Below are 16,040 nucleotides of genomic sequence, written 5' to 3' on the forward strand. Positions count from 1 at the left end.
TCTCCTTGTGTTTTTTGTCGAGGGTTTTAAATTCCGATGACATCCTGGCCAGGTCTGCCGTCCACTGATGGGTGAGCTCCCCGTGCTCTTCTTTTTGCTTCTCGACTGTCTCTTCGAGGTTATCGACCGTCTCTTCGAGGGCCTTCTGCTTGTCGACCGAGTCCTGCAAACGCACATCCAGGTCCCCGCACTCCTCCGCCAGGTTTGAATTTAATTCATCCAAACGTGCGCATCTTTCTCTCAGGGTTGCGGCCTCACTCACTAGGCCGGTGCATTTCTGTACCAGGCCCATGTTTTCAGCCTCGAGATCTTGGAGTTTCTGTGACCATCCCGCTTGCTGATTTTCCAAACTTGTGGAATCCTGCACCTGGTGCATCTCCAGGTCGGCGATGCGGGCTTGGGCTGTCTTCAAGGTTTGCGTTGCCGCTTCATAGTCAGCCGTCTTCTGAGCAAGTGTCCTTTCCAGCAGTACCTTCGCCGCACACAACTTTTGGAGGTCCGCTTCGCAGGTGGCGCGAGCTTGCTCAGCAGCCATCTTAAAGCTAGGCGAACACTCCGCCAATGGCGGGCTCAAGTTGACATCCATATCGACAGCAAAGTCAGTGGAGGTGGTAGCGTTAGCGACCTCAGGGTGAGCTAGAATCGGAATATGAAATCCGTCTTCCCGGTTCTTGGTGGTCGATTGATAATACTCATGTATACCTCGGATGATGCGGCTGTGTTCCTGGTCCGCGAAAACCTTCAGATTATGTATGGCCTCGTCATGTTCCATCTGTCTCCGCTTGTTGCCTTCTTCAAGGGCGAAGAATTTGGCCTCAAGGATTGTACGTTCATCTTTGGCCTGGTTGTACTCGATTTTCAGAAAGGCAAGTTCATTTCTGTCATGCGGGAACTGTCCGGAACGGGCAAGCAGCTCTTTCTCGTATTTCTTTCTCAGAGCACGAAGGTCCTTTTCATAGATCCTTTTGATCCTGTCTTCAGTCTCCATTTCCGTCGAACGGCATACCTCGGTGGTAGCTCGTTCATACTGGGCAATGAGCAATCTGCGCTCGCCTTCGACCCACGCTTGGTAGCGAGGGTCCACCCTGATATCGGCAATGCGAAGGTGAGATTTGTTTTCACTGTATAACTTGTCAGAAATGCTTGTCCATAATGGACCCTAATTGAGATGATTCTTACCTCTCTTGAGCGGGAGAGTGGAGGACCGCGGGGGAGGAATCGCGGGGAGGGTTCTTCGGAGGTTCGCCGTTTCCGACTTCGAAGAAAACAGTCATTTTCTCCAGATTTACTACCAGGAGGGGAACGATCATGATCATAAACAAAATGCAAAACATGGTATCCAGGGCCGTGGTGAGTGACCCCACAAAGCCGTTGAGAACACTTATGATAGCAAACATGCTGGGTGTGTGCAATGTTTGCGATGAGAAGAACAATGTAAAATTTTCCGAAGAAAAGAGATAGTGCAGTGCAGTTTGGGAGGTTGCGCTGGACTGGGGAAGGAAGGAAGTTTTCAAGGAGCAGAAGACGTTTTTTACTGTTGGGATCTAAAGGCGTGCGCTTCTCTCACCTTGCCCTCCTGCCCCTCACCCTCCCTCTGACCTTCTCATCCTTCTGCAGCCTCTCCTTTTAACTACGCTGCTCTACCTAGACAGATATATGCTTGCTGCCTAGCTGCCATGGCCTTGTCCTCAACTGCGCTGGAAAACTCATCCCTCTAGACTTGCATTCGAGTCTCCACACAAGCCAGCGATCCCAAGTGATACCAGCTACTTGAAGTATACACTTGACCAAGCCTTTTATTGAATCATTCATTGCTGCTATATTATGTCAAATGAGTAAGCTTTGACAGGAAGTCCGATTCATGATGATGAAACAGGAGGGTTAGGTACTCGCCTGATTGTCTAGGGCTGTCTATCACGTAGCTGGCACGCAGTCTTTCCACGGGTGTCTCTTAATGATAGCATCAATCTGAATGCACAGCCTAGCTAGTTGATTGGTACTATGGAAGTTATGGTTTTTGTTCCTTTTATAGTCATAATTGTTTCCGTATGCATCTCCAAGCCTTACGAGCTTTTGTATTGTCTGTACCGCAGACCTGCGCACTCCCATGCCAGGGGAGTGAGATTAAGAGCGACCCCATCTAGGTGAATTTATGTAGCATTGGCAGGTTAAGGAAACATTCGGAAAGTTGTGCAAATCGAGTGTCGCTTCTTTGTGTCTTGTAGTATGACGTCTGGTGGAATAAGCTTTGCGGCCCGTGTGGGCCTTAGCCGCTGCGGGAACGGCATGCCGAGGTGTTCTCGCAATCAAAAACATATGTGCGCCTTCCATATCGTCTTGTTATTGGAACAAATTCTCTCGGTGACTCTAGTTCCAATACACATCCTTATGGTACTATATTGTAGTTAGCCACATGTCTCTTAGTTGCTTCTGTTGCCGCTGTACTAGTACACATCTTTTCCGCGGGGTTATGGGCTCAAAACTATCTATCAGACTGGGAAGAAAATTTTAGATGGGAAATTTGGTTTACACGGTAATACTTAGTGTCCCAACTGAGGAGCGTGAAGCAATGTCAAGATGTTTGGCACTTTTGATTTTGTTCCTGCTTTTCTTATTCTTACATACAGAAGAACAGGAAAGCTTCGTGGGGCTGTTTAGATGTCCGGTTACTTACTATCCGTACAGGTGCACGGTATGCCTACACAATATGGTAACCGTATGTTCTAGCAATATAATTCTCCCATTCAAGAGCAACTGTTCTCGGCAAATAATTGTGCTATAGTGCATGGCCAAGTAGCGGGAAGCTGGCCTTCATCCTTAGACCCACTGGAATGAGAAAAGCTCTCAAAGCCTGAGCCATTGAAGTCACGTTAAACAATCTGTATCCCACATCCATGCCGAGATTCTGAAATAGAGTAGCGTTGGTATGTAATTATACAGGCTGTCATTTGCAGTTCTCTTTCATTATCATCAAAACTCTCAGCGGGGGTCTGCTCAAATGAAAATTGCTTCAGGGGTGGGCCTTGCTTACTTAATAACCACTTAGGTAACTAGTTAACTAACGAGCAGCAATGCTAGCAAGAATACAATGCCTAAACTTGTTCGAAGCTGGAAAGTCCGACGTATGGAGCATAATCACTGGCTCAACTCTTCTGCTTAATCAAATTAAGGCACTAGGGTATGCTCGATGAAGAATCCCCAGACACAAGTATGTGTGGTCAATGAGTCGAATGCAAACAAGACAAACATGCAATGCCTATGACGCAGGATCGGTTGGACCCTACTCCAATTGTTACTCTCCTATCATCAACATTCCCCGCCGACGATGTACGTGTTTAACTGAGTCATAATCAATCACCCAACAGATTGTAGTACATGGATGTCATGCACCATTGGCGCTAAGATAGGTGAATGCTAGCTTCTGATTTGACAGACATATATCATCAACGGCATAATATCCGTCTTTATTTGGGATATCCAATTGGTGAAGCTGATTGGAACTCTGTTAAGTATAGTAATGTATAGCATGTCGGAAGTATAGTATTCGCGAGGAAATGGCGAGGTTGTTTGTGTGCTCTCTTATCAGCTATCGGCCGGTGTCGGCGCCAAGAAGCGTGACTTCCCCGGCCCGCCACAAAATCCGCCTTTTTTTCGAATGACTCAATCTCCGATCTTCTTCAATTTATTATCCCCCACTTTGCCGAATCCCCAATTTATCACTCTACATCATTCAAAATGGCACAGGGAAAGGTACTTCTATTCAATTGAGGCGTTTGTGGTTGGGAATACCATACTCACCCCAGACCGCCACTTCATCCCACTCTCTACCCCTCTACCCTTCAATTGCTTTAGTGGCACCAACTGACTCATTATTTGAATAGGTTTGTTTGGCTTACTCCGGTGGTCTCGACACCAGCTGCATCCGTACGACTATATACCCTGTGCTTTCTTCAATGGCTGTTACTGATCGGCAATTACAGTCAAATACCTTATCGAGGAGGGCTATGAAGTCGTGTGTTTCAGTAAGTTAGGCACTACAATGGAATTGCAAATCATAGACCCCATGCTAATAATGTGTGCAGTGGCCGATGTTGGCCAAGAAGGTATAGTTCAAGCTGATTCCGAGGCAATGCGACCACGCGTGACTAAATGACTTCCGCAGAGGACTTCGAGGCTGCCCGCGAGAAGGCTTTGAAGATCGGTGCCCTCAAGTGCGAGATCGTGGATCTCCGCCGCGAGTTCATTGAGGAGCTCTGCTTCCCTGCCATTGCTTGCAATGCCGTCTACGAGAACGTCTACCTGCTCGGTATGTTACATTCATTACATCTAGCTTATTCACCGAAGTCTATACTGACAATGGCCTAAGGTACCTCTCTGGCCCGCCCTGTGATCGCCCGTGCTCAGATTGACGTCGCCAACGTATGTGGAGCCTTAATGCGATTGGTCTTACATGAATAGGAACTGACGCTGGTGTTGTTTTATTAGCGCGAGGGCTGTTTCGCTGTTTCCCACGGCTGCACTGGCAAGGGTAACGACCAGGTTCGCTTTGAGCTTGCGTTCTACGCTCTCCAGCCCAAGATCAAGGTCATTGCCCCGTGGCGCGACCCTATCTTCTACGAGCGCTTCGCTGGCCGTAACGACCTCTTGGCTTACGCTGCCGAGAAGGGCATCCCTGTCACATCCACCAAGTCCAAGCCCTGGAGCATGGATGAGAACCTGGCCCACTGCTCTTACGAGGCCGGTATCCTCGAGGATCCCGACACTACTCCCCCCACCGACATGTGGAAGTTGACTCAGGACCCCTTGACTGCCCCCGACCAGCCTGAGGACTTCACCGTTCACTTCGAGAAGGGTGTTCCTGTCAAGCTGGAGCTCACCGAGAACGGCCAGAAGAAGACCTGCACCGACTCCGTCGATCTCTTCCTGACCGCCAACGCCATTGCTCGTCGCCACGGTGTTGGCCGTATTGATATCGTGAGTCACCTCTGACTTGACTTTAAACCCTTGCGAAGCCATTACTGACCCCTCAATTAGGTCGAGAACCGCTTCATCGGCATCAAGTCCCGTGGTTGCTACGAGACCCCTGGTCTCACCTGTCTGCGCACTGCTCACATGTAAGTTCCGCGGATATATAAAATGCTAAGCATTTTGCTAACCCATCTAAAGTGATCTCGAGGGTCTTGTGATGGACCGTGAGGTTCGCGCCCTTCGTGACCAGTTCGTCACCTTCAACTACTCCAAGGTCCGTTCTACTTTGCCCTTATCCTTTCGTATATGATTACTGACCAGCCTACAGCTCCTCTACAACGGTCTTTACTTCTCCCCCGAGCGTGAGTTCCTTGAGTCCTCGATCACTGCCTCCCAGAAGTCCGTCAACGGCCAAGTCCGCTGCCGTGCTTACAAGGGCAGCGTGTTCGTCCTCGGCCGCTCTTCCGAGACTGAGAAGCTGTATGATATGGAAGAGTCTAGCATGGACGAGATTGGTGACTTCTCCCCTGCTGAGACTACTGGTTTCATCACCGTCTCTGCTATCCGCTTGAAGAAGTACGGCCAGGCGAAGACCGCCGCTGGTGAGAAGATGTAAAAAATCCTCAAACAGGAGAATGCTTTCCCGCCCGACTGGGTAATAGGAAATGGGAACCTACGTGTTGAAGATCACTGGATATTTATAAGCGATAATGCCGGGGCTCGCTTCGATTTTACCACTCCTGGTATGTGTTGGAATGGTCTGCCAGTATGAATGATTGTATGATGAAATAGAAAAAGTTACAATAACCAAAATAGCACAGATTGTCCCCATCCGTGTATCGTATAATAAAATCTGTCCACGGTAGAGATGAACTATGTACAGTACATATCCAACGAAAGTATTTACTGAGATAGTACAAGGTTATGTACTGGCTGCAATTCCTCAAATAGACCTCAAGGTTTCTAGAGGCTAGCGTTCACTTTTGTCTCGTCTGTTCCCGCTTCTGGTCAGGTGAATTAGCATTGAATAAACAATCAAAGAACGATTGACATACTTTTCCAGGCATCCAAGGAAGCCTGCTCCGCATCCCAGCCCCATAGAAATTGCTGTGTCTCACGATCAGACCACTTGTCTGGGTTAGAGCCGCTAGCTGCCGCCTGAAATTGCTTGTCACGAGCGATTTGCTCCGGTCCGTCTGGGAAGTGCAAAGTGACGCGGTTTTCAGAACCTGACTGTTGTACCGTCTCCGCTCGCTGTTTCCTAGACAATTCATAAATCTGGAGTGCACGTGGGATCTCATGACGGGCAGTGATTTCCGATAAAAGGATGCCCAATGCTGCCGCATCCTCCACTGCCTGTGCTGCTCCTTGGCCAACGTAAGGGCTGAGGCAGATTAGCGTCGCACGGTCAAGGGAATACATGATCCAACATACAGCATGGGGTGACATGCGTCACCAATCAGAGCCACGGACTCCCGGATCCAAGTTTTGAGTGGGCTATGCAGACACAATTTCCACTCAAGGACTTCATCATCATCGACCAAGTCAATCAACTTCCTCACCCTGCGGTCCCATCCTTGGTAGTTGTCCACCATAGCCTGCTTTGAACCCTTAGTCGTCCATGATTCTTCGACTTCTTGGCGATCTGGGTGCAGCAGGACGACATTATACATTTGGTGATTCCGAACAGGGTACGCGATAATATGGCGTGCGGGGCCGAGCCAGCGAGTCGCTTGGGGCTCGTCGATCAGTGCTTTCAATTCCGGGTCCGCTTCCATCACACTACGAGGAAGCATGATTCGGTAGGCGGCATCTCCGGTAGCAATGGCCTTGATGGACGTATCATTCAGCAGATGACTCCGTACAGTAGATTTGATCCCATCGGCTCCAATGACAACGTCGCCACGAACCACAGTGCCGTTGGCCAAAGTGACCGAGGCAGGGCTGAATTCGACACTAGTGACAATCGAGTTCACTCGCAGCTCCACATTCTTTAATTCCAATGCCTTGTCAATCAAGGCGTTGTGCAAATCTGCACGGTGAATAACCACTTGCTGTCCAAAAGTCTTATTGACGGGCATGGTTCCGAGTAAGGAGCCATCCTCCCATCGTCGGACGTGGATATGCTCTAAAGCAACATCTTGAGCATGGATCAAGTCCGAAACACCCCATCCTGTGTTGGTAAGCATTCGTTCTAATAACCGCAACCCGGATGGATTCGACTCACGATCAAATAGTCGCAACATGTTAGGGGAGACCTGAATTCCAGCCCCGACCTCCATGAGCTATCACAGATGTATAAGTCAGCAATAATTTCTCTCCTGGGATTGAAGTTAGAACAGATCATACTTTTGGTGCAGCCTCAACTATCACCACCCGGTGCCCTCGCAGGCCTAATGTCAAGGCCGCTGCCATGCCACCGATGCCTAGAAAAAGTCAATGATGCCCTCCAGGATTCGAATTGGCCATTAAAAATGGTTCCAGCAGACAAAAATCATACCGGCTCTACAGAATGTTAGCAACTCGACTTTATCTGAACAGAGGCAAAAATTCATACCCGACAACGATCACGTCCAAAGGCACATTTGCCTGAGGGATAGCCATTATGAATTACCCCTGAATGAGTCAATATACGAAACAAAAGGTTCGCTCGGAAATGCAAAGCAAAAAAGAGGCAGGGATTATTGACAAACGACGAGGCTTGAATAAATGTACTCGGTGGCTATTTCAGAAAAATTACATCCGAGCTTAGTTGTCCGAAGGTTTGCCGTCCCACCCGTGCCACACATTCCATTTTCCGGCCAGAATGAAGTTTCCATTTTATTTTACGACAATCTTACCCCTTGTGGTATGGCGTTGATCACTCACAAATGACCATATCCTTCTCCACAGACCGGGGAACGCATAAGATGAGTTACATGTACAGTCTCACCGTCATAATCGGCCAGGTCGATGCCGGTCAATGGCGGTACTTGGTGGCTTGCGGGGCTAACGGGTAATGTCAAGCGCCGGGGATTTTCCGTTGCCTCTTGATTTATACTATGGTACACTTTTAACGAGCATCCTGTCTGTTCCTTAGTCTACGGCATTCTTGCGCTGCCGGACATGGTCTTTCATTTTCATTACTTTTCCTGTTTTGTGGCGTGCATCCGGAAGCCCGAGAGCAATTGGCAACAAAGCGATCGGACCGCGGGCTCCACATGGACCATTTCTCAGTTTTTCTAGAGAACCGATAACGTGCTATTCGGCTTTTCTTCTACCGTTCATCTGCCGAAACGTCGCCTCGTCTGGTTATCAGGCCTGTCTCCGCATCTCACAGTTAAACCTCGCATCTTTACGTCTTGCATGCTGGCTAAGACCCACATCTGGTCGCGGCCCTCGCGCTCCCTTCTCCCCACACTTGATCTTGAGTCCATCTCACGGCAGATTCCAACTTCAAATGTTGCCGACTACGATTGTTGCACAATATCTGCGGCTCTATTGAAAACTTACATACCCTATGGTCGCACTGAACGTGCTCGTATATGGTTTGCTATGCGATTGCCGACATCCTGGGGGAAAGGTCCTAAGATTGCTGCAGCACTAGTCTCGCTGCTTTATTATCATATTTGATTCGAAATGCCTCGGTCTACAATCATGACGGATTGGTCCCGAAATTATTAATTGAAATATGTCCAGCAACTCTATATGCAAGGGTCCCGAGATCAAAGTTCAGAGTGATACAGTGTGATCTAGCGCCATGCATACTGTACCCGTCTAGCACTGCCCAGACTCCACATCTGAGCTATCTCCACAATGGGTGATGCTCCTATGAGCTTCGATCTTCGGCTGATACTGGTCAAATTCTTTGCCGGACTATATAGACGTTGTATAGAATTCAACGTCACCCGTGGAAGTCCAAGGCAACCACCTCCTCCTCAGCTCATTGCGCAATGGCCGCAAGCGACATGGGCCTATCGGAGTTTCTCCGTGGCGTAAAACGTGCTCATGCGATACTTCGTTTCGCCGTCATATTCGGATAAGTCTTGCAGTGCTTGTTGACCTTCTCTATCAATAGTAGCACGGATTTCCGGGCTGCGAGGTGTGATTCGGCATTTGAAAGGATTGGGTCTCATGTTAAGACCGTTGCTGAACCGCACACGGGACGACCCCGACGATCAGTTTACTGAGGAACCAACGGTGAAAAACAATGCTAGAACACTTACGTGAAATCAAAGATGTCTACATCCACCTCATTTCCCTGCTCATCGAGAGCCTTTTCGATGTCAAAGCCCCAGAGCAGGCGTGCGACCGTGATGAAGGTCCCCTGCTCCGCCAATCCCTGTCCACTACAGACCCGCCGTCCCCAGCCAAACGTCATGTACCCCTTCTCACTGGGAAAGGGGCGCGAGTCAGGACTCCCCTTAATCCAGCGATCGGGGTTGAAACGATCCGGGTCCGGAAATTCTCGCTCATGGTGATGGATGGCCCAAACATTTCCCTGGACCCAAGTATTTCGCGGGATCAACCAACCCTAGATCCATCTTATCAGCAAACTGATCCATTAAACTAACCGCTTCAAGCGCCGCGATTGTAGCTTGTTTCAGTACCTTATAATGATCATCCTTGATCGGCGCGTGCGGCTGCCCTCCGATAATGGCCACCGATCTCCACCGCAAAACTTCTTTCATGAGCGCCTTTACGTGCGGCAAGTCGGCCTCGTCCTGGAATGTCGGGCTCCGGTGTGGTCCCACTATGCGATCAAGCTCCTCCCTTGCCTTTGTCAATGCATTTGGGAATGCACAGCACGCTAGAACAAAGGTCACGAGCGTTGAGCTGGAAGTGTCGCTACCTGCCCCGAAAAGATTCCCTGCCAGCGAAGAAATTTCCATTTTTGAAAGACTATGTTTCGGTGCCTCGTCAAATACTTTCTTCGCATAGCATTGCCCTGAATCTTTATTTGTCGCAGCCTCTTCAGCCAAAGCGTAGAAAAAGGGTCTACCCCGCCCCTGGCCTTGTCCTAGGCCATGCTTCCAGGGTGCCATCCAATTCGGAAATTTGGCAAGGACTAGTCGCATGTCAGCTCAGGCCTCTTGTTCGACCGTATATTTCACGAGAGCAGATCACAAACTAAAATAAAATAGTCTCCAAAACTTACATGGGAACGATTCCATCAGCATGGGAAACGTCTTGCCAGGCACATTCAACTCAGCCGCACGTTGCATAACCGCAATCACCTCTGTGATAATTGGATCTGTAGATGCAGCTACACGTCTGCCAAAGCCAATGATAGAAACTACGCTCGTTGCATAGCGTTCGAAATGCTTCACGTATTCCTCTGGCTCGTGGAGTAGATCAAGTGCAACCACCTTGCTCTCGTCATTCTGGAAGCCTCGATAATTCCGAACTTGTTGCAAGCCGACTCCCATGTGAGTCAGCTTTCTGTGCAAGCGCCATCGATCCCCATAGTACATGTTTACCATGTTAGACTGGCCGGCTCCAAGTTCGCTGAAAACGACCATGCGTGGCCTTGAGGCGTATATCGCGGCTCGTTTGTCCAAAAGCTCACTCGCTGCCCATGCGTCACAGATCCAGATTGTGGGTCGTCGACCGGTCCAGAATGTTATCATGGGAGATTCGTATTCTTTTGCCAACTTCTCAAAGTATATCCAGGGCTTATGAGGAGGAAGCAAGTGTGTGTTTCCAATTAGAGGGAGTGGGAATGGGCCTGGCGGCTGTGAGAATTTCGAAGGTTAGATGACACCTTAAGGGGTCCTTCTACACGACTGTGTTTTCTGGATATGATAGAACGAGGTGGGTACTCACCATTCTGTAGTGCAAATATATCATATATCCATAGTCTATTGTGAGCAATAGGCCGAGAATAATTGACCCCCAAAGGGCCAACATGGGCAAACCAATATTGCCATCCCTTGTGGAATAGATTAGTAGTCGCTGGGCCTTGGTGAAAGCCAAAAGCTCTTCTGCCTTTTCCACGATCATTTTCTAGTGAATCAGTAGCGGAAAGTTGGAGAATACCCGTGCCCAGGTGGACCCGTGGACGTCGATAGTGATGCGTACTGGATATATATATACCGACAACGAGACTCCCACATGAGCACCTCGACCACATCGAATAACAGGAATCGGCTTACATCTTATCTCTAGCTTGGATTGGAATTAAATCAGAACTGACCCCACCCTCAGAAAGCATGCCGAGATGTCAATGCGGGCTTAGTCCTTTCAAGTTGCGGGGTATCACTATTAGCATCGCTAGACTCGTAGGCTGGCCCCGTCAGGAAAGCCACATTATCTGCAAGTAGTCCGCCCCACATGAATAATCCGGGGAACTGTGGTATTCCTTGATGAAATTAAGCAATTCGGCCTTTCAATAAGGTCCACAATGCTTCAGAATTAGAACTGGGACTTAATATTGGTAGTCGTGATCGCAAGCTATAGTCTCACTATATCCCTCCAGGAATGACTTTCCAATGAATAAAAACTAGATTAAAGACATCTTGAAACCTCCCGAGGTTTTTCCGGTTGAGTTATGTTGACCTTAAACAATGTGAGAGGTGGGGCCGTCCCAGCTGTTCCCCGATATTCAAGTGTGCATGCGGGGGTTGTGGGGAGGCAAGCCTGAGCCTAAGGAAACAAGTGATGAATTCTTCGTGTGACTGGTTGAAACTTCATCAAGTCTGGGTATTATCCTTCCAAAAAGCCGCGTGATTGAACTTGCGGAGTAATACATGAGTCGTGTCGCCCCCGCCTTGGAGGTTGTACAGTTATCATTGAAGCTCAGGCTATATATGTTGTACTAGCAGGCTAAAAGAGGGGGCCTGTTGATACAAATTCCACTCCAGCCAGATTGAAGTTGACGTTCCTCAACTTTGACCATCATGACAGACACCATGTCATCAACGACATTATGGCAAAATCGAAAGTGCCTGTTTCTGTGCTGTCTTGTATCAATGGCGAACATGCAATATGGGTTTGATCTAGCTGCTGTTGGCTCGTTACAAGCCATGCCTGGCTTCTTGAAAGTATTTGGATACCGTGACCCAAGCAGCGACACGGGCTACGCGATTGACGTGAGTGTCATCTTCCTTCGCCGTAACTTCATGTGCTGGCTAACATCTTACATTGTTCAAGAGTACCGTTCAACAACTCATTACATCGCTTTTGACTCTAGGATCATTTGTTTCTTCCTTAGTTGCGGGTTACTTCTCAGCTTTCCTAGGCCGCCGCCATGCTCTCTGGCTTGCCTGTGTTGTCAACGCAGTCGCAGTTGGGATCCAAATCGGAACTACATCCGCCGGTGTACTATATTTCGGACGCCTACTACTGGGATTTGCCAATGGGTTCCTGGTCACTTTCTCGAATATATATACTTCGGAAGTAGCACCTGCTCACATGCGTGGTGTTATGGTTGCCTTGTTCGCATACTGGGTGAACATAGGAAGCATTCTTGGCGCGTTGGTTGACAACTACACGCAAACGCGGCTCGATCGACTGTCTTACCGGATTCCACTAGCATGTCTTTACATCGTGCCCACATTGTTGTTTTTCGCATTGTTTTTCGTTCCGGAAAGCCCGAGATGGTTGCTCCATCGTGGTGAAAACAAGGCAGCTAGAAAGTCCTTGGAAAAGCTTCGGGGTGCTGCTTTTTCTAGAATGCTATCTCCACCGGGTGGGGACAGTGGAGATGAGGTCGGGAGTGCTAGTAGCACAACTATGGGGCCATCGCTCTTGGAACTAGAGTGGGTGGAGATGGTGAAAGGTGTAGAAGAGGAAAAACGCGAACAAGGAAATGTGGCGGCGCTGGATATGTTCCGAGGTGAGATTCCGAAACGCGTTTCCTTGAATCTGCTCTTATGCTAAAGGAAGATCTACTAATTTTAGGTGTTGACCTTCGCCGAACCATCCTTTGCTATTGCATGATCGGCTGTCAAACTGCATCGGGTGTATGGTTCCTCATAGGCTACCAAGCATACTTCTTCACAGTTTGCGGTATTACCAAAGCATTCCAATATTCCATCATGAATACCTGCTTTGGCTTCCTAGGGGTCAACGTCGGGATGTACGCCATCCGGGAATTATTCGGACGTCGCTCAATCCTTATAATTGGCGCCATCGGATGCGGTTTATGTCAATTAGCGAGCGCTATCGCTGCTACAGTGAGCCCCAGTACTCTACCAACTGGCAAGACTCTGGTGGCATTCACAGCTTTGTTCATGTTTTTCTATAACGGCTGTGTCGGTGCTGCAAGTTACCCCGTCGCTACAGAGCTAGTCAGTTCAAGACTCCGTGCATGGACTGTCGGGACGGCTACATCTTTGGGTTATCTGCTTGCTTGGCTAGTGAACTTTTGCACGCCATATTTTATCAATCCGGAGCATCTGAACTGGGTAAGTCTATATATGTCAAGTGAGGAATACTAGTCATCCTTGAAGCTGACTAGACTATGATACAGGGTGCTCAATATGGATATATCTGGGCTGGATCGAATTTCGTTTGTGTTATCTTCTTTTACTTCTTCATGCCGGAGATGAAGGGACGCTCTTTGGAAGAGCTAGATGAGATCTTTGCTGCGCGTGTCCAAGCGCGCAAATTCAAGTCATACCACTGCCTGATTCGGGAGGCAGCGAGGATTGAGGCAGTAAATGTGAAGGTTAGTCCGGACTCGGAGTATGAGAAGAATTGATGTTTTAGTAGGCTTTTAGTATAGAAAGATAAATTCAGCTTCCTATTCCTGGCTAGGGAATTTGACAAGAACTCGATCCAAATGTGTTGCATTCATGGGTCCTCAGATTGAATTTCATAGGCAGTAGTGAATTTGGGCCTCGGGAATTTATAACGTAAGTGGATCTGATAATAAACGTCAGGGGAAAAGAGGAGGTGATCGGCTAAAAGCCGCCAAGGCTTGCATATGCATATGCGGGGTAGATAGCGACGAATGAGCGTCCTCAACAACTTCGGAGCTAACCCTCTTTCTAGATGGTGTTTTCCCACAGCGCCCAGTGAACCAAGCGAAACGTGTTTTCCTCAAATCTTTCCCCACGTTCTTTTCGTGGAGTGAGGGTCAATTCCACGTTTTTGCTCCACAACCTGACAGATCTGCCATAGAGAAGTACCAGAAACTGATGACTAGGTGATCACAGCCAGCAAAGACCAATTGCAACTTTCCAACATTTGAACGCTGTGTCTGGCTTGATCTCGTCGGTATTCGCGTGTTTCCGACTTTCAACGAATCAATCACTCAATCGTTCATTCATCGTGTATCTGCGTGATAGCCCAACATGGGGTTCCTCAAAGCGACAGCGGTCAAAGAGCCTGAAAAAGAAGAGTCGCCCACTCCCCAACTTCCTAGACTTTGCAATGAGCCCGACGAGGAAAACAATTCCTTGGCCGGTCAAAGACAGGGCCCAGCTTTGAAGCGTAAGCTGAAGAGCAGACACCTTCAGATGATTGCAATTGGTAGGTGCTCAAAACATCTCACGTTTCTCTCCCTAAATACTCAGTCTTTTAATGGATCATAGGGGGGACAATCGGAACTGGCCTATTCATCTCCAGTGGCGAAGCCTTGGCCCATGCCGGACCTGTTGGTGCTCTGATCGCCTATATCTTCATCGGCTCCATTGTGTTCTCGGTCATGACTTCCCTGGGAGAGATAGCCACATATCTGCCCGTGTCTGGGGCATTCACGTCCTATGCCACCAGATTGATCGACCCTAGTCTTGGGTTTGCAATGGGCTGGATTTATTGGTTCTCCTGGGCCATCACCTACGCGCTTGAGTTGACTGCTACGGGTCTTATTATCCAATACTGGGATCCGACAATCAACACGGCAATATTCATCGCAGTCTTCTGGGTCGTCATTACTATTTTGAACCTGTTACCGGTGAACTTCTACGGCGAGATTGAGTTTTGGCTCTCTATTGCCAAGGTGAGTTCTGTAGGCCCAGTGATGGTTCTTGTTCAAACTGACAAATGCTTATAGGTCCTGACAGTGATCGGATTTATCATCTTTGGCATCTGCATTGATGCTGGTGCAGGGGATCAAGGGTACCTCGGCTTCCATAACTGGATACATCCAGGTCCATTCGTCGATTATCTCGTTACACCAGGGCCCACAGCAAAGTTCGTTGGATTCTGGGCAGTGCTCATCCAAGCAGGATTCTCTTGCCAAGGAACCGAGCTTGTCGGTTTGGCTGCAGGTGAAACTGAAAATCCCCGGCAGACAGTGCCAAAGGCTATTCGAGCAACATTCTTCCGAATCCTTCTGTTCTATGTGTTCTCTGTGTTCTTCATGGGCCTCCTTGTGCCATCCGACAACGAGGATCTTTTGTCAAGCTCTTCTAACGCAAGTGCATCACCATTTGTTATTGCCGCCAAGTTGGCTGGTGTCGAGGTTCTTCCCAGTCTCATCAACGCGGTTCTGTTGACTGTTGTGCTCTCTGCAGCCAATTCCAACGTCTACAGCGGAAGCCGTATGCTAATCGGCCTAGCAAATGACGGATACGCCCCCTCTCTCTTCGCGAAGACGACAAAGGGGGGTGTGCCTTATTTCGGAGTCGTGCTCACCGCATTGTTCGGACTTCTTGGGTTCATGAATATCTCGACCTCGGGCACAACGGTTTTCAACTGGTTGCTCAACATTTCGACGGTTGCAGGGTTCATTCTGTGGGCTTCGCTAAACGCATGCCATATTGCTTTCATGCGTGCATTAAAGGCTCGGAATATCTCGCGCGATTTCCTGCCTTATAAAGCTCCGTTCCAGCCGTTTCTGGCCTATTATGGATTGTTCTTTAACATCCTTATTTTGCTGACGCAAGGGTTCACGGCATGGATTCCTTCATTTGACGTTGAAAGCTTCTTTGTGGCATATGTCAGCCTTATCCTTTTTGCTGTGCTGTGGATCGGTCATAAACTGGTGTTCCGGGATAGTTTTGTGTCTCCACTACAGGCTGATCTCGACACTGGACGGGCTGAGATTGAGAATGAACATTGGGAGGTGACGGTCCCAACTACATGGTATGGCAAGATATGGCACGGGATTAATGGTTGAAAGGCATTCATGGGTACAAATAGAT

At 48.6% G+C, this 16,040-nt stretch overlaps 6 protein-coding genes across 6 annotated transcripts; 4 read left to right on the top strand and 2 right to left on the bottom strand.

Moving 5' to 3' along the window:
- Positions 1–649: 649 nt before the first annotated feature.
- N7503_009564 (uncharacterized protein) lies at positions 650–1,129 on the top strand (the record flags this gene model as incomplete). Its single annotated transcript, XM_057069110.1, has 1 exon — positions 650–1,129. One exon carries the CDS (start codon positions 650–652, stop codon positions 1,127–1,129), a length of 480 nt encoding a protein of 159 aa, XP_056915721.1.
- A 2,606-nt stretch (positions 1,130–3,735) lies between these two features.
- N7503_009565 (argininosuccinate synthase) lies at positions 3,736–5,584 on the top strand (the record flags this gene model as incomplete). Its single annotated transcript, XM_057069111.1, has 10 exons — positions 3,736–3,750; positions 3,882–3,924; positions 3,981–4,022; positions 4,083–4,103; positions 4,163–4,306; positions 4,367–4,419; positions 4,486–4,974; positions 5,035–5,114; positions 5,167–5,242; positions 5,297–5,584. 10 exons carry the CDS (start codon positions 3,736–3,738, stop codon positions 5,582–5,584), a joined length of 1,251 nt encoding a protein of 416 aa, XP_056915722.1.
- Positions 5,585–5,931: 347 nt separating this feature from the next.
- N7503_009566 (putative salicylate hydroxylase) lies at positions 5,932–7,572 on the bottom strand (the record flags this gene model as incomplete). Its single annotated transcript, XM_057069112.1, has 6 exons — positions 5,932–5,972; positions 6,024–6,352; positions 6,403–7,253; positions 7,318–7,394; positions 7,469–7,473; positions 7,526–7,572. The coding sequence occupies 6 exons, from the start codon at positions 7,570–7,572 to the stop codon at positions 5,932–5,934; spliced, it is 1,350 nt and encodes a 449-aa protein (XP_056915723.1).
- A 1,597-nt stretch (positions 7,573–9,169) lies between these two features.
- On the bottom strand, positions 9,170–10,776 carry N7503_009567 (cytochrome P450; the record flags this gene model as incomplete). Its single annotated transcript, XM_057069113.1, has 4 exons — positions 9,170–9,481; positions 9,522–10,015; positions 10,106–10,682; positions 10,774–10,776. 4 exons carry the CDS (start codon positions 10,774–10,776, stop codon positions 9,170–9,172), a joined length of 1,386 nt encoding a protein of 461 aa, XP_056915724.1.
- A 1,070-nt stretch (positions 10,777–11,846) lies between these two features.
- N7503_009568 (uncharacterized protein) lies at positions 11,847–13,651 on the top strand (the record flags this gene model as incomplete). Its single annotated transcript, XM_057069114.1, has 4 exons — positions 11,847–12,038; positions 12,100–12,784; positions 12,850–13,355; positions 13,421–13,651. 4 exons carry the CDS (start codon positions 11,847–11,849, stop codon positions 13,649–13,651), a joined length of 1,614 nt encoding a protein of 537 aa, XP_056915725.1.
- Positions 13,652–14,246: 595 nt separating this feature from the next.
- N7503_009569 (Arginine permease CAN1) lies at positions 14,247–16,015 on the top strand (the record flags this gene model as incomplete). Its single annotated transcript, XM_057069115.1, has 3 exons — positions 14,247–14,424; positions 14,487–14,893; positions 14,948–16,015. The coding sequence occupies 3 exons, from the start codon at positions 14,247–14,249 to the stop codon at positions 16,013–16,015; spliced, it is 1,653 nt and encodes a 550-aa protein (XP_056915726.1).
- Positions 16,016–16,040: the final 25 nt, after the last annotated feature.

The sequence above is a fragment of the Penicillium pulvis genome, assembly GCF_028828015.1.
Source record: "Penicillium pulvis strain IBT 33274 chromosome Unknown scaffold_8_segment0_segment0, whole genome shotgun sequence".
NCBI lineage: Eukaryota > Fungi > Ascomycota > Eurotiomycetes > Eurotiales > Aspergillaceae > Penicillium > Penicillium pulvis.